The sequence below is a fragment of the Cervus canadensis genome, chromosome 10, assembly GCF_019320065.1.
Source record: "Cervus canadensis isolate Bull #8, Minnesota chromosome 10, ASM1932006v1, whole genome shotgun sequence".
Taxonomy (NCBI): Eukaryota; Metazoa; Chordata; class Mammalia; order Artiodactyla; family Cervidae; genus Cervus; species Cervus canadensis.
Window position 1 is genome coordinate 75,539,621 of NC_057395.1, and position 20,774 is coordinate 75,560,394.

At 45.3% G+C, this 20,774-nt stretch overlaps 1 protein-coding gene across 4 annotated transcripts in view; it reads left to right on the forward strand.

The window, feature by feature from the left end:
* ARFGEF2 (ADP ribosylation factor guanine nucleotide exchange factor 2) overlaps positions 1-20,774 on the forward strand; it is an 81,832-nt gene that overhangs the window by 44,699 nt on the left and 16,359 nt on the right. For all 4 annotated transcript variants that reach the window (XM_043478812.1, XM_043478808.1, XM_043478810.1 and 1 more), the window contains 12 exons: positions 264-392; positions 1,414-1,572; positions 5,312-5,459; positions 6,590-6,689; positions 8,975-9,015; positions 9,117-9,286; positions 12,520-12,671; positions 14,492-14,664; positions 17,224-17,384; positions 18,981-19,111; positions 19,245-19,374; positions 20,611-20,746. In XM_043478812.1, the coding sequence (XP_043334747.1) occupies positions 264-392; positions 1,414-1,572; positions 5,312-5,459; positions 6,590-6,689; positions 8,975-9,015; positions 9,117-9,286; positions 12,520-12,671; positions 14,492-14,664; positions 17,224-17,384; positions 18,981-19,111; positions 19,245-19,374; positions 20,611-20,746 (1,630 nt within the window). The remainder of the gene's footprint in view (positions 1-263; positions 393-1,413; positions 1,573-5,311; positions 5,460-6,589; positions 6,690-8,974; positions 9,016-9,116; positions 9,287-12,519; positions 12,672-14,491; positions 14,665-17,223; positions 17,385-18,980; positions 19,112-19,244; positions 19,375-20,610; positions 20,747-20,774) is intronic.

A 20,774-nucleotide genomic window follows, 5' to 3' on the forward strand; every position in this document is an offset into this window, starting at 1 on the left:
GGGTCAGTGACGTCTGCCATGAGTACAGATAGACATGGTGGCATAGTAGCCATATACGTGCCACCCTTCCTTTAGAACTGTGCATTTAGTAAATGGCTTGCTATAGTGATGGCTTTGACCCTGGTTTAGGAGGAATTTTTATTTCGTGTTGTGAATGAATCAGAGTGGCCGTGAACTTGACATACTGGCTGTGCTTGTAACTAACGGTGTGGCTTTTCCACACTGAGATTCCAGATGTTTTCTGAACCTTCCCCCTTTGGTAGCTGGTGTGGACACCGCTGTTGGCAGCCTACAGCATCGGACTGCAGAACTGTGACGACACTGAGGTGGCCTCACTGTGTTTGGAAGGCATCCGGTGTGCGATCCGGATTGCCTGCATCTTTGGAATGCAGGTGGGTGTACGTTAGCACAGCTCCAGAGAGGCTGGTGGGCTGTGTACTTCAGGATTTGGCAAAATTTACAAACGATCAGATATTTCCAATTAGCTGAAAACTTCTCAGCAGACACCTTACTCATGCCCACTGAGAGGAAGATGACAGATTTGTGCTGGCAACAGCCTGATTGGGGGAAGAATTGGCAATTTGGATTAAAAACCATTTTTGAAGGTAGGTGGGTGTCCAAGCTACTTAATTGGACTTGACAAAACAGCCTTTCTATCCATCTGGATAGGTGCCTGGTGCTGGAAATAAGTGTTTTTCCTTTTAAAACCAGCTTATTATTTTCATTTCCCTTATTTCCAGGTCTTCTCTGGGAGAAATAAGTAGTTCGGAAGAAAATGAATGTGTCTGTAAATCTTTTGTGTCTTGAAAAATTCAAGCAAATAAGCAAAATACAATTGTAAACTCTTATGAAATCAGGAAGTTGTCAGTTTCATATATCCTAAATAGCTAAGAATTTGTACCCATCTATTTCAAAAACCTGTCTTCTGTTCCCATGTATCTTACAGATAGACGTTTTCTTTTGTACCAAGACCCTAGGCTTTGATATAGACAGTCTGGGTTTCACACCTCACCTCTGCTGCTTCTCTAGCCTAATGTTGGTCTAGCCACCTCCTCCCCGAGTCACCCTTTATTTCCTCATTTGCAAACTTGAGATAACAGACCAACCTGCAGGATTGTTGTAGAAATCAGCATTTACCTGACAGTCTTAGCATTCAGCAGATGGCTCTGCTGCTCCCTCAGAAGGGAGGTCAGTGGCAGAGGAGAGGCCAGTCCTCAAACGTGCAGTGAGGTGTTTGGGTAGCGGGAGGGCAGAGGCGTGGAGTACCTGGCATGGCCCGGGTGTGTTAATGTGCACAGAACCTGGCCCCATGCACGCGGGAGGCAGCAGAGGAACCAGTGCCCAGCCCCTTCAATGCGAAACCCATCTCACCCAGGTCGGGATCTCAGCGTCCCCTCTCTGCTTCCCTTGCAGCTGGAACGAGATGCCTATGTCCAGGCCCTTGCGCGCTTCTCCCTGCTGACGGCCAGCTCCAGCATCACGGAGATGAAGCAGAAGAACATTGACACCATAAAGACGCTCATCACCGTGGCTCACACCGACGGCAACTACCTCGGGAACTCCTGGCACGAGGTGAGCGTCTCTGACAGCCCGGCGGTCGCCTTTTCTCAGTGAGGATGAGCCCCGGCTTTCCTTCAGTTCAGAGTCCGTCTCTTTTGGGTCGTCTCTGTTCCTCGGCACTCAAACCTCGCTTTAACTCTGGGTTTTGTCTTACTCTCTGTGTTCCTCATGTATCAGAAAGTCAGCCTCCCTGGGGCTGCGGCGAGGGAAATGCCTCACACCCGCCACCTCTCCAGGTGCCCCCGACACCATCGCCAGTGTCTGTGCAGAGCACACCTCTGTCGTAGCCGCTTTCTTCCCACATCAGCACCTCTTTCCCTGTCTTCATGCCCCTCCTGAGAGCTCTTAGTGCAGGGAGTGGATTTAAAACACAGCCCAGAGCCTGATTTCTCTCCCAAATGTAGCAAAAAGGACATAGTCAGCATCTAACGTGAGCCATGAAGAAGATTGCCAGCAGGTTCACTTTTTTTTTTTTTTTTTAACTAAACCATGTTCTAAGAGTTTCATCTAAGGAAATAATTACCCATGTGTAGAGACAGGTATTTGAAAATTGAGAGATCATGCATCGAAATTTTAGTTGTTCTAGGGAGAGATTAGATGAAGGACAGCCTAGATTGTCCCATCAATGAGAGACTGATCTTTAAAAATAAAAGTGTGGTGTACCACTCCTTCAGAGAAGGCAGTGGCACCCCACTCCAGTACTCTTGCCTGGAAAATCCCATGGACTGAGGAGCCTGGTGGGCTGCAGTCCATGGGGTCACTATGAGTCGGGCATGACTGAGTGACTTCACTGTCACTTTTCACTTTCCTGCATTGGAGAAGGAAATGGCAATCCACTCCAGTGTTCTTGCCTGGAGACTCCCAGGGACGGAGGAGCCTGGTGGGCTTCCGTCTATGGGGTCTCACAGAGTCAGACACGACTGAAGTGACTTAGCAGCAGCAGCAGCAGCAGTACCACTCCTTAGGTTATATGGACATTTAAAATGAAGTTGCTCAGGGGACTTCCCTGGCATCCAGTGGTTAGGACTTTACCTTCCAATGCAGGGGGTGTAGGTTTGACCCCTGCTCAGGGAGCCAAGATCCCATGTGCCTCTTGGCCAAAAAACAAAATACAAAGCAGAAGCAATATTGTAACGATTCAATAAAGACTTTAAAAACTGTCCACATCAGAAAAAAACCTTTAAAAGAAAAAAGATAATGTTTCTGAGAGACAGCCAGCATCACATGCTCCCTGATGGACACACACGACACCACTTAAGAAATGTCTTTTCCTGAAACTCCAGCCTGAGTCAGTCCCAGCCTCCACTGCGTATGTAAGGGACAAGTAGGGGGTGGGGGAGCGTGGTGAATGGGGTCATGAGAACACAGCCTGCAAACCCTGGGATACGACAGACTCAGCAAATGACCAGGTTCTTCAACAAATAAACTGGAAGAAAAATAGTAGAGGAGTGAGGGGCGGAAGGGAACATAGAGAGAGAAGTCTCTTTCTGTAAAGAAACTTCAGAGAAAAACTGATAAAGATGCTATTGAAGACTGTCTTTAATACTTTGATCACAGTGTATTAAATTTAAAAATCACTATATAAACGTGGTGTGGCATCATCCTTCATGCCAGGCATACACAGAAAATGAGACTTGAAAAGGTAAACATGTTTGCATCCTCTCTGTGATAGAATTACGGAGATGATTTATTTTCTCTTTTTCCTTCAGTTATACTTTCTAATTTCTCTACCGCCTGAAGGTACTGTTTTTTGTTTCAGAGGGAGAACTGTGTGAGAGTAGAGCGGAGGCTCGGGTGTGCAGAGTGGTGGGGCTGTGATGGCCTGGAAAGGAAATTGCTGTCAGCCTCCTGCTGCCACGGGCATCACACAGTTCAGGGGGGGCCCGGGGCCAGACAGCTGGTCTGGGTGTCCGCCTCTTCTGCCTGTAGGACGAGGCAAGTTTCTTAGTCTTTGAGCCTGATCTTCCTCCTCTGTGCAACCTCCAGAGGGTTGTTGTAAGAAGGAAAGGAATTAACATGTGGAAAATGGATTAGAACTGAATTTGGCAAGAAGAGAAGGAAGTGGCAGCCCAGTCCAGTATTCTTGACCGGAAAGCCCATGGACAGAGGAGCCTGGTGGGCTACAGCCCACCAGGGTCGCAGAGAGTCGGTCATGACTGAAGTGACTTAGCACGTACAGGAGTTTAGTAGCTCTTAGCTGTTACCACCATCATCATCGTGGCACATACCTCGGTCGTTTTTCACCTCTTCGTTCTTTTCTCTGTCACCACTCTGAAGTATCCCATGTTAGAAAACATGGGAGGGGTAGGTTGTCATTGTTTTGAGTTGTGTGCTTTATTAGTAAGTTATTTTCTGTTTCCTGAGGAATCAGCGTACTAGTGAATCAGCAGATAGCCGCGCTCTCCCCTAGAACTTTCTTTTTCTTTTACCCGAGAGATACAGTAATGTGGAGCCCCTGCCAGTTGCCGAGTGCACAGCGGCATTTGGAGATGTTAAAAATGAATCAGTCAAAAAATCCATCACCAATCTGATGGTCAGACACTCTGAGAAATCATGTTGGAGTCAGTGAATCCTTGGCCACAGGTGTTACAGACATACAAATCCCAGCTTCTGGAAAAGGGAGGTCATTAGCAGTTTACTAGTAATAATTTAATAGTATGCCATGTGGACTCTCTGGTTGATTCAAGTGCCTGTCTTAGTCAAGGGGAAAGCAGTTTCTAAGTGAAAATCCTCAGCAGTGCTCCGTGGTATAGTGGAGTCCCACACTCTGGGACTGGGTTATAAGGTCACCATGGAAAGCGAAACTCAGCTGTAGTCAGAAGTCCCCATGGAAATTCCTTAAGAAGGGCTTACCTGGAGATGTATGTGCCGTCCCTCCTTAAGCTTCAAGCGGCCAGTTTTTGCTGCAGTAGAAGTTGAAGCCAGTCTCTATTCAGATAAGCTCCAGGTGAGAGAGGGCCGTGTGCGGGTATGGGTTCTCCAGCACCTGAGCCACCTATGGGGCCGGGAGATCGTCTTTTCTCCTACCGCACACCCATGCCAGGGCATGCCCTCATTTATTCTGTTAACCAGAAAATAACCGCCCAGTGCTGGGATTCAGCAGTGAACAAGATAGAGTTAATGCCCTGTTGGCACATAAGACGGAGAACAAATACATGACATAATGCCAAAAAGTAAGTACTTAAGAGGAAAAAAAAACAAAACTGCATGGCCAGGGGATGGTGATGGGGAGGGTGTGTGATCTCAGGTGGTGAGGGAGGTCTCTGGGGACACAGGTCTGAGCTGGGGTCTCAGGGGTGAGCCATGGGAAGGAGTGAACGTAGGTTCAGGCATGGGGAATAGCCGATCCTGTCGTGGGCTGTCGCTCTGAGGGGAGGACTGGGAGGGCGGCTGGGGTGGCTGAGGGGGGAGGGCGAAGGGCAGGGTGACAAATCCCCCACTCTGATCAGATGCTTTGTCTTTACGAACATCCACCTCGCCTGACTCTGTTGTACCAATTTTTCTTTTGCTCATTTTCTCTTTCCCTTTTTATTAGTTTAAAAAATAAAGTAGTGAGGTCTGTCTGCCAGACCCACACTCGGGGGTTGCCTAGCCAGAAGTAGGGAAGCCAGCCTGAGTCTCTCAGATGTCATCCTCTCCTGAAAGGACCCCCTCTCGTGTTTCAGAGAACTCTGTAATGACTGAGTCAAGAGGGCACTGCCCTTTTCGGCCAGTGAGGTGGGAACCATCTCTTCACGCCCTCTTTCCTCAGATCTTGAAGTGCATCAGCCAGCTGGAGCTGGCTCAGCTGATAGGCACCGGTGTGAAGACCCGCTACCTGTCCGGCTCCGGGCGTGAGAGAGAAGGGAGCCTGAAGGGCCACACGCTGGCAGGAGAGGAGTTCATGGGCCTTGGCCTCGGTAAGGCACCAGGCCCCCCAGCCGGCCTCCACGGCTTCACCAGTTAACGGCACGAAGCCCTTGTCCATCAGGGCCGTAGGTCACCTGTTCTTACGTGCCAGCTGACAGGGTGTCTGTTAACGGGTGGAAGTGCTGCCTCAGCTCTCTCAGCTGTGATTCAACTGTAGAGTAAATGCTAATTTTATCGACATCAGCAGGGTGCATTACTTTTCTTTCTGTGCATATAAGCATGTTGGGGGGTGGGAAGCCATCTGGTGTTCCAGGAGTGGGTGAGCATATCTTTAGATTTCAAGTAGATTCAACCTCTCTTCCCTGTTCATTTGGGAGGCTTATATTAATAGGTATTCTTGTGAAAGTAGGATTATTTCTGGTGATACATTGAACTGAGAGACTCTCTTGTCAGTGATATAACAATAACAGTAAAAAAAGGGCAGACATGCCAGGCCACATTCTGAGCTCTCAGTTTGTATATTTTAATTCATTTAATCTTTGTAACAACTCAGTGAGATTGAGGCTATTATCCCCATTTTGTAAATGAGAAGACTGAGGCACGAGGGGTGAAGTGTTACGAACAAGGTGCTGTTTGGAGGAAGTAGCAGAGGTGGGTTTCAAACCCAGGCCATCTGATGCAGAGGGCAGACTCCTAGGTCCCACGTAACACTGGTTGGAGTAGTTCAGTTAAAAGTACAGACTCTGTACAAGGGGGAAGGGTAACAGCACCTGCTTCTCGGGGTGTACGTCAGGATGACTGAAGTGAAATCCTGGAGAACGCCTCAGATCTTCAGCAGTTTTAAACCATTACATGTTCTAGGAGCTCTGAGTTAGTATCAACCAACTTGAATCTGTTTTCCTAAACATAGACTTTTAATGCTATAAAAAGTACAGAAGACTGTTAGGACAGGGAGATGGATGGTGAAGGAGGAGAGAGAATTTTTATAAGAACGTATTCTAAATGCAAAATGCCAAAACCTGAGTTAATTTTATTCTGCCATCATTGGAGGGTTGTTTTTTTTTTCACTTGCTAACCAACCTCACAGTCTCTTGCCTGTGCACGTTGATATCACAGGATACTTGGTTCTCTTCACTTGACTGTTTCAGAAGCACTGTTGCTTTCGTGCGCTGTGTTTCAGGTAATTTGGTGAGCGGCGGAGTGGACAAGAGACAGATGGCCAGCTTCCAGGAATCGGTCGGCGAGACCAGCTCTCAGAGCGTGGTGGTGGCTGTAGACAGGTAATGAGTCTGTTCTCCAGTGAAGCTGGACCAGCCAGTGCCTTGGCGCCTTCCGTATGGTTGCTGGGTGTGAAGGACCCCTAATTTGTTTGACTGTTGTGTTGGCACCCCAGACCACTCAAACTCAGAAAGAGTAAAAGCAGCACACGTGGCCCACAGCTGCTAATTACCTTCACACTCATTTGGAGTTTGATCTTGAGCTGTCATAACCTTTTTAAAAACTATATTTTGGGGAATTCCTTGGCAATCCAGTGGTAAGGACCCTACGCCCTCCCTGCCTAGGGTCTGGGTTCAGTCCCCACTTGGGGAACTAAAATCCCACAAGCCATGCAGCACTGCCAATAAATAAAATTAAAGCTTTAACTTTGTGACCAAATTATGTCAAAAACAAGAGTTTTTGTTTGTGCTAATGTTTTATATTTCCTTAGTTTGGAAGTTACTTTTTTAAAAATTTCAAAAAGAGTGTTGGATTTAAAGCCTACCCATAAGTGAGAGTGGCCAAGTTGGCGTTTCCATTTCTTTTTCTTCACAACCTTTCAGTTGTTTCTGTTTACTTAAAACTTGACCTAAGCATCCAGGAGAAATACAGGTATTCTCATTTAAAGATATTCATTATGTTGTTGTTTACTTGCTAAGTCATGTCCGGCTCTCTTGCAACTACCTGGCCTGTAGCCCACCAGGCTCCCCGTCCATGGGATTTCCCAAGCAAGAACACTAGAGTGGGTTGCCGTTTCCATACTAGGGCTTAAAATAGGAATTTTCTTAAAAGTCAACAAACTCCTGAAAATTGCCATTGAATGATAATATACATTAAATATAAATAATTTCAGATAATAGCAGTATAGAATTTATGACATCATTTATATTGCTGTCAGAACAATTTTCTTAGTATTTTAAACTCTTTGTTAGCATGTTTTGATCATCTTGCTCCTGTTGCTTTTCTCCTCCTCTCCAATAGAAATACTGTCTGCGACGCACTCTTGTTGAGTTTTCCCTACTTTTTCCTCTTAGGTTTGGGCTAATAGAACAAAATGTTTGTTCCACTGTTAACTGCACATTTCTCCCCTGTTTCTCTGCCTTAGCCAGATAGTGGACAATAGAAGCTTGTCTAGCACCTGTGTGCTGTCACATTTCTTAAATTGAGACATAATTCATACATCCTAAGACTCTTCTAAAATGTACATACAGTCAGTGGTTTTTAGTATATGCAGAGTTGTGCAGCCGTCTAATTTCAGAGCTTTTTCATCACCCCATAAGGAAGCCCCACATTTTTTAGAAGTCACTCCCCAGTTCCTGTAACCACTAGTACACTTCCTGCCTGTGTAGATCTGCTGAATCTGGACATTGTTTGAATTGTTTTATTTTCCCCTTTCAAGTATATATTTTTCCCCCATGATTTTGGGGCTCTTTTGTTCATTGCTAAGTCCTGTCCAACTCTTCAAGACCCCATGGACTGTAGCATCCTCTGTCCATAGCATTCTCCTGACAAGAATACTGGAGTGGGTTGCCACTTCCTTCTCCGGGAGATCTTTCCAGACCAGGGATCAAACCAAGTCTCTTGCACTGCAGGAGGATTCTTTACCACTGAGCCACCAGCGAGCCCCTCTGTTGTTAAACACATATATATTTACAATTATTAGATTTTCTTCACATATTAAATCATTTATTACTGTAAAATATTCTTTGTTTCTAGTAACGATTCCAGTTTTAAGTCTGTATTGTCTGATACCAGTACGGCTACTCTTGTTTTCTTTTTGTTCACTGTTTGCATGTGGTACTTTTTTCATACTTTCAGCCTATTTGGATCTGAATCTAAAGAGAGATTGGCAGGATGGATTAAAATAAACATGGTCTAACTATATGCTGTCTGAAGATTCAGCCATTTTTCTTGAATAAACATTGTCCCAAGCCTTTGGTAATTTCCAGAGTTCAGATCTGAAAAATCTGTTAAATTTTTGTCAGTTTTTTTGGTTGCTCTTATGGAGGAACAGCTTTTAAAAGATCCTCAGTCTGCATTCCCACTGCCGTGGAATGCTGTATTCCACACTATCATATTTTGACTTTCCCCTGGCCTTTTGATGTTGCTTTTCTCTTCCTACCAGTATAAGCATTTCTGCTCTCAATGCACCTCGTTGACCAGCTCTATACCTCTGATGCCTCATAATTTATTTTAGTGAAAGTGCCAAACCTGAAATGCCCTTTTTGCCTCTTCTGAGTGTTTGAAATTGAACCTTCATCTTCCAAATCTAATTTTTATTTTATTATATCTGAAATTTTCTTCCTAGAATTTTTACTGGCTCTACCAGGCTGGATGGAAATGCAATAGGTAAGTATTTGACTCACCTGTGACATCTGCAGAGCCTCCTGTTATAACTGTCTGACCATTACTAACGCGGCCTCGCGTGTGTTGTTGGGTCTGGCCTGTAGTTGACTTTGTCCGCTGGCTGTGTGCCGTTTCCATGGACGAGCTGGCTTCCCCCCACCATCCCCGCATGTTCAGCTTGCAGAAGATAGTGGAGATCTCTTACTACAACATGAATCGGATCCGACTGCAGTGGTCCCGAATATGGCACGTGATCGGAGATCACTTCAATAAGGTAACTCTTCAGATTCAACAACCTCTCTATTGATGTCCAAAGAAAAGGCAAGCAACTAAATTCAAAACACAAGCGATTGAGTGTTTAGGTGCCAAAATTCACTTTCCCTGTGGAGTCAAGAACAACTGATAGCATACTTACATATTGATAGAACTTATGGAGAATGAGTTAAAAATCCATTTGTGTATAAAATACTTTAATATCCCATATTCAGGATGTAGGCTCACACCATAAAAATCATTACAATCACTGGACAAACATTTTGGTGCTTGAAAGCATTGTGAAATCCTGAAGCACCTTTTGAATGACCAAAGATTAAGTTACGTTCTTTATAGTTGCATTATAAATGTCACTGCTTCTTGTATTGTGGCTTCCATCACCACCCCTCATCAGAAATCTTTTTGAGGAAACTAACATTTATTTAAATCAGAAACAAGCCAGAGACTTCTCTGTTCTAAACTGAAAACTACAGAGAGAAAGCCAGATTGCTCTCCATGAGAGGTTTCATTGTATACATATAGACACATGCATGTGTGTACTGAACAAATGAAATCAAAATATATATTACATACATAAATGTATGTATCTGTAATGTCATTTGCTTTTTAAGAGAAAACCAACAGCTTAATAATACTGGTTCCTACCAAAACGCATTTCATGATTTCAAAACAGTTTTCTCAAGCCTGGAGATAAAGAATTGTAACACAGATGCTTAGAAATACTGTTAATAAAAGACAGCTTATCCAAAAGAGAATTGTTCTCTCTACGTTGAAGAGAAGAAAATCATAAGAAGTAATCTGCGTTGGGATTTAGAACAAACAGTTGAGCAGTGGTGAATCACTTGTAGCATTTGCCGATTTCAGTCAGTACCGCACAGTGATCAGTGGACAGCTCTCAGTGGGACGTCTCTGAATGCAGACGGAGAATAGTGCTGGCTGTCCCGGGCAGCCGTGGGACCCCATTTCTGGAAGGAGGCACTGTCACATGCAGCCTTGTTTCTAACTTGGCCCATCAGCTAATTAGAGTTCTTTGTTACTTATCAGCTCTAAATGAGGTACTTCTGAGCACACCATCTGTTTACCAGACTAGCTGAGTGCCTTGTTCCAAGTAGTAGGCAGATGAGGTCCCTGCCCTCATGGAGCTCACTTGCATTCTGTGATAAAATTGTTTAGCCACGAAGTCATATCCAGTTCTTTTGCGACCCCATGGACTATAGCCTGCCAGGCTCCTCTATACTGGGATTTCCCAGGCAAGAATACTGCAGTGGTTTGCCATTTCCCTCTCCAGCGGATCTTCCCGACCCAGGGATTGAACTTGCATTTCCTGCATCGGCAGACGGATTCTTTACCACTGAGCCACCTGGGAAGGCCTCATGATAAAATAGTTGATGGTAAAGACTCAGGCAGTGCAGTGTGTCCAGCCTCTCTGGAAGGGACCTTTCTGAACCCTCAGTGAGGAGGGAGCCACCAGAGCCTGTAGATGACCCAGAGTAAATGTCTGTTGAGTGAAGGGTAACTGTTGTCACCTAAAGTAATCAAACCACTCAGCGCCCATGTTTCCCACCATTCTGGGCAAATAAACTCCTAGTGGACATCACTGATAGGAACTTGTTTGAGAGAGAAAACGTGAATCATGAGCATGAGTGCACCTTGTATTCTTGTCAAGCCTGTGACACGCTTGAGACCTAGGCTGGCAGGTGGCAGTTAGACATTTCCTGGTTGTCAGCCTCATCGCATGTGCCCGTTCCAGCTCATCAGTGCTGTGAAGTGCAAGGTTGTGGCATGCTCAGTTGCTCAGTCCGGGGCTCTTCACTCTTTCCACCACCACAGGATGTTCCGTTCCCCATGGGAGCCGGAGCACATGAGAAGCCTGTGGGTTTGAACAGGCGGGTAGTGGAGTAGAGCTCTTGGGATTCCCGCAGTTACTGGGACAGTCACATGTTTCTCTTGCAGACTAGGGCACAAGTGTGGCCAGGGGTACGCAAAGCTGCAGACTATATTCCTGAAGCTACCAGGGATTTTTAGCTAGGGAATAATAATATTGTTACTAGTCTCTAATTACATCAACATTACATGAACATTTTAAAATATTACATGAACATTACATGAACACTGTAACATATTACAGTTAACAGCACCTTTGACCATCAGCAACCCTCAGCCAGACCCTCATCAAAGCTAATTATTTTTTTAATCCATTCGATATACAGGCTAACCTCAGAGATGCTGCAGGTTCAATTGCAGACCAAGGCAGTAAAGTGAATACCACAGTGAAGTGAGTCAGGTGAACTTCTTGGTTGGTGGCTCAGATGGTAAAAAATCTTCCTGCAGTGAAGGAGACCTGGGTTCAGTCCCTGGGTTGAGAAGATCCCCTGGAGAAAGGAATGGCTACCCACTCCAGTATTCTCACCTGGAGAATTCTATGGACGGGAACCTGGCGAGCTACAGTCCATGGGCTTGCAAAGAGTCAGACATGACTGAGCGAATAACACTTTCAAACAAGTTATGCTTACTCTATACTGTAGTCTATTAACTATATAATAATAAAAAAAATGTACATAGCTTAATTTTCAAATAGTCTATTGCTAAAAAATGTAAACCATCACCTGAGCCTTCAGCAAGTTGTAATCTTTTTGCAAATAGTAACATCAAAGACGGTTATTAACTATTTGGAATGTAACTGTGGGCTTATTGATTATTGACTGTTTGAACACATAACACGTGAATGATGGGGTTATTGTAGTTGTATTTACCCTTACTTTGTTTATGTAAGTCTCAAGGGAATTGGGGTAGTGGGTTTGGACATGTACACATGGGGTATAAAAGATTTTCACAAATGCTGGTCGGGGTCCTTGGCTAAGAGGAGACTCTGCCTTGGGCCCGCCGGTGTAATAAACTGCACTCCACTGAAAAAAAAAAAAAAAATCAAAGATCACTGATCACAGATCATCATAACAAATGTAATAATGATGAAAAGATCGAAATAGTGTATGAATTATCAAAATGTGACACAGAACCACAAAGTGAGCATATTTTAAAAGCATGTTTAATGTATTTTGTTGTGAAACTTTAAATTGTACAGGTAATAGCCAAGAAAGACCTTTTTCTTCCTCCTGAGGTCTGTTTTCCCAGAGCATTTATTTTGGAGGTGGGCTTCCATGTTTGAGGTTCAGAACCCCACATCCACAGTTGTTCCACTGAGCCTGTTTGACCTCTCCTCCTGTTCCTGCTTAGGTTGGCTGTAACCCCAATGAGGATGTGGCTATCTTTGCTGTTGACTCATTAAGGCAACTCTCCATGAAGTTCCTTGAGAAGGGAGAATTAGCCAACTTTCGTTTCCAGAAAGATTTTCTGAGGCCTTTTGAGCATATTATGAAGAAAAACAGGTATGTGCATTATTCTGGAAGACCCTTAGACCCCTGCTGGGGTCTTAAAAAGGTCTCCTAACAAACTGTCTGAGTATCTTGTACCAGGTAGTAGACAGGTGAAGTCTCTGTCCTTGTGGAGCTCACTTGCATTTTGCACTGAAATAACCACACAGTTGGTCTTTTTTCCTCTCTCGTTGATGGAAGCAGATAAAATGAGCTTCACACCTATTGTCTCTAAGTAAATCCCACTGAGATCTCTTCCTCACCTTCTACAGAGGGCAGATCACACCACTGCAGCTAGTAGAAATATGTCATGCATCCTTACCTGGGCTGGTGCCAGGGAAATTCAGAGAAAGGGCCACTGCCAAAGTATCCTTGAACAGGGTGAGAAATTGTCTGACCCAGCATTTATGCCCCAGGGAGGTGATAAGAGAGGTCAGGACAGCTGTCCCTCTGAAGTAGTCACTCTGTTTATTCACTCACTCGGCCTGTATTTTTTGAGGCTTGCCATCCACTACATACTATTCTTGCTGCCAACCATACAACAATACAGAAAACAGGCAAAAGTTCCAGCTTTGTTTGGCCCTGATTTGGTGATCATTGCAGCTAAGTGATGGGTGTTTATTACCCCATCTTCTCTTTTATGTAAATGAAATTTCCCATAATAAAAAAATCTTTAATTCCTGTTTATATTCTAATGAGATAGATAAAATAAACACAAAATGTTTAGTCAGTGGTGACAACCACTCTGAAAAACAGTGTCAAGGTAAGGGAAGCACTCCTATATGGGGGCAGTCAGCTGAGGTGTGTTTAAAGACATACATTCTTATCTATTGTAAGTATCTAGGGAACACCATGCTGAACCTTGCAGCTGCTTCAGGAAATGGACCATTTCTTCTGTCTTCAGGTTTTGTTTTGTAATAATTTTAAATATTCGTCTTAAGTTATGTATGTATATTCCCATCCAAGTATGTATATTTACCATATACAAATATCTCTGCCCAAAAATCTGAGAGGATATGCACTTTTAGGAATGGTTATGTCTGGATGGAAGAATTATGAGTATGTTACTCTAAATGTTTGGGGTCAGAAAAATTGACCACAAGGCTGTGGACTGTTTGCTTAACAAGTCAGAGGCAGACAGTCCCAGCACTGGTCCCGTAGCCCACATTGCGGCCAAGGAACCAGGTTCTTTCTGTCCTTTGTTTGACCTCAAACAGGGTGCTTTTCTTGCTTGAGCTTATTGTTCCATGATTTCTGGATAGAGACTTCAGCTCCAGACATCATGCTGTGTTCACAGTGGGAATAATTTAAAGGGACAGAGCCCACCATCAGAATGGGAACAAGAGGAAAAAGGGCAGCGCCTTACAAGTGTATTCCTTTTAAGACAAAAGCAGGACCTTCCCAGAAACCCCTCCTCTCCCATGAACATAGATTTTTCTCTTACGTCTAATTGGTCAGAACAGATCACTTGGCTCCCCTATAGCTGCAAGGGAGACTGGGAAATTGAGGATCTGGCACATGAAACAACATTGTCACCTTGCTTACACTATTTATGCTGGTTGCCTGAGATCAAGCATGTGGCTGCCCAGGTGAAATCAGATTTCTGTTATTAAGGAGATGGGAGGATGACCGCTGACTAGGCAACTAACTGCCCCATTGACTATCCTATTATTATTTTCTTTTTGTCTCTAATTTTTTTCTTTTTAATGAATCTGGACTACTATATGCTTTAAAAAAAAATTTTTTTTAAGTACTGCTTTTAAGGATTGCGCCGTATTCATTTATCTTCCCACTGTCCAAAGTACAGATGACATGGCTGCCTGTTCCTTCCTCAGGTCTCCAACCATCCGGGACATGGTGATCCGCTGCATCGCCCAGATGGTGAACTCCCAGGCGGCCAACATCCGCTCAGGCTGGAAGAACATCTTCGCCGTCTTCCACCAGGCGGCCTCGGATCACGACGGGAACATCGTGGAGCTGGCCTTCCAGACCACGGGCCACATCGTCAGTGAGTGTCTCCGTTCCCTCCTGACTGACGCCCCACATGCAAGTCTAGGAGGGTGACCACTTATTTCCCGTCTAGTTTACTCCCAAAAGGGGCTTCCTTGTTTCAGCTACACTGTGATGTACTCATGTGTCACGTGGTATGCTGGGCTCTTAACATGTGCTTAACCATGAAAGGAAGCACAGTTGACCCTCATTATTCACAGACTCTACTTTTGTGAGTTCACCTACTCACTAAAATTTATATGTAACCCCAGAACCAAAATTGCTGGCCTTTTGGTGGTCACTTGCTGACATGAACACACACAGAGCGGCAAAATGCTTGTTGCCCAGCGTGCCTGTTCCCAGCTGAGACTGAACAAGGCCTTCACATTTCAGCTTTTTTACTGTAAATAAACAAGCGGGGACTTCCCTGGCGGTCCAGTGGTTAAGATTCTGCACTTCCAGCGTAGGGCCCGTGGGTTTGGACCCTGGTCAGGAAACTAAGATCCTGCGTGCTGAGTGGAATAATAAATAAAATATAAGCCAAATAAAAAATAAGTATCCTTTCTGTGGTTAAAAAAAAAACCCCGTGTTTTTGGCCTCCTGGTCTTAGTTTGTGACCCCACCTTTTAGGTGAGTCCCTGGCACAGTGCTGTTGTGCTGGCCAGTGTGCTCAGGGAGGACGTCTGTGGTACTTCACGGAGAAAACACATGTCTCAGCTTCGCTCAGGCGCGAGCTGCCTTGCTGTTGGCTGCAAGTCACTGTCAGTGAGCCAACAACATAGTCTAAGTGAGTTGTCTTTAGACAGGAATACACACAAAGCAAGTTTGTGTGTTGACAGGTTGATGAAAGGATTGTGAGCATAGCTCACAGGAACCTAACTCCATCCCCCCAAGGAGCGATGGTTCAGTGTTTGCTGAAGCGTTGCTCACAGCACCTCTGTAGAACATGAGTACCATGAGTTACAAGGACTGCCTGCATAGTCACCCTTCACCTCTGCCAGAAACTGGTTCCAAGACCCTCCTCAGGTGTAGAACATGAGTACCATGAGTTACAAGGACTGCCTGCATAGTCACCCTTCACCTCTGCCAGAAACTGGTTCCAAGATCCTCCTCAGGTACCAGATCCATGGGTGCTCAAGTCCCTAAGATGAAATAGCATCAAACCATTGCACATCCTCCTGTTTCCTTTAATCATATGTAGGTTGCTCATAATACATGATACAACATAAGGCTGTGTACCTAGTTGCTGGCATGCAGCAAATTCAAGTTTTGCTTTTTAGAACTTTCAGAGATTTTTTTTCCAGGATAGTTTTGGTCTGGGGTTGTTTGAACCCACTGATGTGGATACCAGTATTTCCCCCTGTTTTATTGGAGAGGAAACAGACACAGGAAAGTGAGATAAGAGAGCTTATCTGAGGTCACTCAGCCGGGAGGTGGTGGAGGAGGACTGCCAACTGCAGTCCAGCCCGGAACTGGTGCCATGCCCCTGCACCCTGCCCTGACCTCAGTCCCTGACCTCAGTCCCTGGGCCTGCCTGTTTGCCGGTCTTGCTGTTTGTGGACATTGTAAGACATTGGGTCAGCTTTGATTTTTTTTGAGGTCTTTTAAATTTTTTAAAATTCTTGTCACTCATATTCTTAGGTGGTACTTGTAAGATTTTGAAAACCTTCGATTTCTAAACTGCCTTTCAGCTTTGGCTCACTGACCTTCCCTGTCTCCCTTTGTCCTCACAAGGTCCCAGCAAGGCAGCACTAGGTGTGATCTTAGGGCGGAAGCAGCCAGGGAATGAAGGGATGTGCTCAGGGTCACAGAACTGGGGCCAGCGCTTCCCTCAGTGTTCAGCTTCCGTCAGGCAGCCCCTCTGGGCCAGCCCCACATGCATCCAGGTTTATATATCTCTCCCAGTTCTGCTGACTCCATCCTAAAACGGACAGCTTGTCATCCTGGTGGAGCTTGGTCTCCTCTTGGCAGTCCTCTCTCACTTCTTTAGGGCCGCATCTCAGAAAGGAGCTCTTCCCAGAGTCCTTCCCCCACCACCAGCCTTTCCTGTCTTCTGTCCCCTCACCCAGCACCCACCCAACCTGGGATTATTTTACGTATCTACTGATTTAGGTGATTGTTGTCCATCTTACCCATTGGAGCAAAGGCGGGAAATTCGATTGCTTATCTCTGTCCCTGGGGCCCACAACCACACTTTGTGGGGTTTTTTCCCCCCAACTTATCCATAATTTTATATTTTATTAATTAATTTTTATTGCAGTATAGTTGCTTTACACACATTGCATGTGGTTGGCACTCAGTAAACGTCCATTAAATGAATGAATATTTGGGCCTTTACCTCATTGCTTGAGCTCAGGAAGCAGTGCAGTTTAGCCCTAGTTGTACTCAATGCATTCGTTCCTGAATAATTTCATCAGAAATCCTGTCTTCCAGAGACCACTGACGTGCTTTGCGTAGATTTTCACTGAAGTAATCATCTCCTGTGTGTGTGTGTGTGTGTGTGTGTGTGTGTGTGTGTATGTTTAATCCTCGTTTCTAAATCCTGGTCTTATTAAAAAATGTGCCTTTGTTTCCCCAGCAACCATTTTCCAGCACCATTTCCCTGCAGCCATTGATTCCTTTCAAGATGCTGTGAAGTGCTTATCAGAGTTTGCCTGCAATGCTGCTTTCCCTGACACGAGCATGGAAGCCATCCGGCTCATCCGCTTCTGTGGGAAATACGTCTCCGAGAGGCCGCGGGTACAGTGTTCCTCTTCTCGCTCGTTTGAGCCGTGGCGGGGGAAAGGCGTGGGCAAAAACTCTTGCTCTCCTGGGAAAGAGCTTTTCCAGCTGCTCTCTTACAAATGCGTGCTTGCCCTAAGCTAGATGTTTATTTCCACATACTGCCATTGCAGGCGTTTTACCTTTCTGGTCATTTTGTATGTATGAAAGTATTCTATTTAGGCTGAACTTTTATATAGTATCCTACAGATTGTTTTTGTAGAAGGTAATAGTTTAGCTGTGAATTTTGGCAAAGCTGAAGAAGCTAGACATTGTATTTGAGAGAAACCAAACCTCTCTTTTAGGAAATTCCATTATGCCACTGTGATATAGCCAAGAAATCACGTTTAGAGGTCACCTTTTGTTTTCTCCCACAAATGCTGGGGGCTTTTCTGTCACATGTCACTTTCCTAAAGTGCTTCAGCCGACAGCCTCGAAACACCGCAGTTGGGTGAAAACAAGCGCGACTAAGCCGACGGCCTGCGCGGGGCTCTGTGAGCGCTCCTTACAGAAGGCACACCCCCGAGGCGATGCCGCGCATCCCAGCAGCAGCTCAGTGGGATGAGGTGGCGATGAGAGCCACTGTTGACTGAGCACTCAATACAAGTCGGGCAGCATTCTAGGCATGTTCTGTGTGTAGATTCCTTTAACCCCCACATCAGGCCTATAGGAGGGGTAATTATATTCCCATTATACAAGGGCAGTAACTGAAGCACAGGGAGAAATCGCCTAATGTTAAATAGCCAGAGTTGATAAACTCCATTGCAGCAGAGCGCACTTCTTCAAGAGTGGTTAAGGATCAAAGGGCTGAGGATCCCAGAGACAGGGCAGGAAGTAGGGCTTCACATCTGGACTGTGTCAAGACGGCCACTGTGTCAAGACACACGTGACTTTGGGCCTTGATGCCTCAGTCAACTCATCTACAAAGCGGGACCATTATTTCTGCCTGCTTCAGGGAATTGTGAGAATTGTTCATTCATTTAAAACACCTTGACAGCTCCCGGCCCATAGCAAGTGCTTAGCCAGTAGCAGCTGCTGCCACTCCTGTTCTAAGTAATAGATTACAGTTGTTGTTCAGTTGCCAAGCCGTGTCTGACTCTTTGTGACTGCAAGCACGCCAGGCTCATCTGTCCACCACTGTCGACCAGAATTTGCTCAAATTCATGTCCATTGACTCCGTGATGCTATCTAATCATCTCATCCTCTGCCGCCCCCTTGCCCTTTGGTAGTAACATTTGGGAATGGTGTGAGATACTGAATCATCCTGGATATTTTGCTATCACCATTTGACCTTTATCACTTTTCTTAATGTAACACCTCCTGCCGCCAGGATTCTTGTGGTCTGCCTCACTCAACTTACTCTAAAACCCACAAAGGTCCATAGGATCATAGGGAGAAGCTGCACATATGCCTTTGGGAAAGACTGGTCTCCATCTCTGCAGGATTCCCCAACAGACCCTTGCTGAACTGAGGTTTTTAGGAGGGGAAATAAGGAGCTTTCATCTTCTTGTAGTTCTGTTTCAACTCCTTCCTTTCACCTGCTGGATCCGCCTCTGAGGGATGGTCTCATTGTAGGTGCTGCAGGAATACACAAGCGATGACATGAACGTGGCTCCTGGTGACAGAGTCTGGGTCCGAGGCTGGTTCCCCATCCTCTTTGAGCTCTCCTGCATCATTAACAGATGCAAGCTAGATGTCCGGACCAGGTAACAGCGTCCCGGCTTCCCTCCCAGGTGCCCCTTCCCTGCTCCCTGCCTGGGTCTCAGTCCCCGCCTCCCCCGGCCCCTGCCCTCTTCCCCCACTCACCCCCTCCTCCGTGCCCGGCTTTGTCTCCCCCAGAGGGCTCACAGTCATGTTCGAGATCATGAAGAGCTATGGCCACACCTTTGAAAAGCACTGGTGGCAGGACCTGTTCAGAATCGTGTTCAGGATTTTTGACAACATGAAACTCCCCGAGCAACAGTCAGAGGTGGGTGATGACGAAAGCGCTGCCCCGGGGAGATGGGAGAAGAGCCGCTCTGGCCCTCGTCTGTGCCCAGGGTTGCGTTGTCAGCATCTGCCGCCCACAGAAGTCTTACACAGCGAGCCGTTTCGGGCGTGTTTTGAAAAGGAAATCACCCTTCCTGGCCCTCTTCTCCCACTCATCAAGTGGTGCTGTGGAACTTCCCACCTGGGGACGCGTGAGGGGAAATAAACCTCCGCTGTGTGCCCACTCGGCCCTTGAGCACCGAAGCTGCCGGTGCAGCAGGCGCCTCGAGGTCCTCTTACTGTTTGGTTCATATCAGCTTCTGAATAGTTGGGAGAACGAGGGGTTGCATATGTTCTTCAGCATCATGTTTTCATTTCTTTTAGGTATATACCCCAAAGTAGAATTTGTCGAATCATATGGTAGTTCTATTTTTAATTTTTTGAGGAACCTCCATACTGTTTTCTATAGCGGCTGCATAATGTATATTTCCATCAACAGCGCCCAAGGGTTCCCTTTTCTTCACATCCTCTCAAGCATCTGTTATCTCTTGTCTTTTTGATGACGGCCATTCTGACAGGTCCGAGGTGTTATCTCGTTGTGACTTTGATTTGCATTTCTCTAATGATGAGTGGTTTTGAGCGCCTTGTCATGTATCTGTTGGCCATGTGTATCTTTGGAAAAACCTGTCTATCCAACATCATTTTTAATATTTACATTTTTGTGTAAGGTATATTAACATAACTAAAATTTATGGATGTATCATTTTTGGGGGGGTTTTGTTTTTGGTTTTGTCTGTGCCACACAGCTTGCAGGATCTTGGTTCCCTGACCAGGGATTGAACCTGGGCCCCAGCAATGAAAGTGCGGAATTGTAACCATTGGACCTTCAGGGAGTTCCCAGAAGTATCACTTTGAATGACTGTTTAAATTCTGTCATATGGATGGTCCCAACTTAATTGCCACAGTACCGAGCATTAGTTTATGTCTGTGTTTACAGTAGGTAAATACCCATGTGGTAAACATCTTTATTCATAAACCTTCAGCCACAGATCTTTATTTCTTCAGGGTTCATTCCTGGAAGTAGTGTTACTGCATGAGTGGATGTGGACACAATAGGGGACAGTTGACCCCTATTGCCAAATTTCATTTCAGAATATTTTGCCGGTGATATGTGAGAACTCCCATCTCACCACAAGGAGAGTGGCCTTTAAACATTATCTTTTAATTTTTTTTCCAGAAATCCGAGTGGATGACAACAACTTGCAATCATGCGCTTTATGCTATTTGTGACGTGTTTACCCAGTTCTATGAAGCTTTGAATGAAGTTCTTCTTTCTGATGTATTTGCACAGTTGCAGTGGTGTGTAAAACAAGGTACTCTTCTGGTAGCTAGGCATTATTT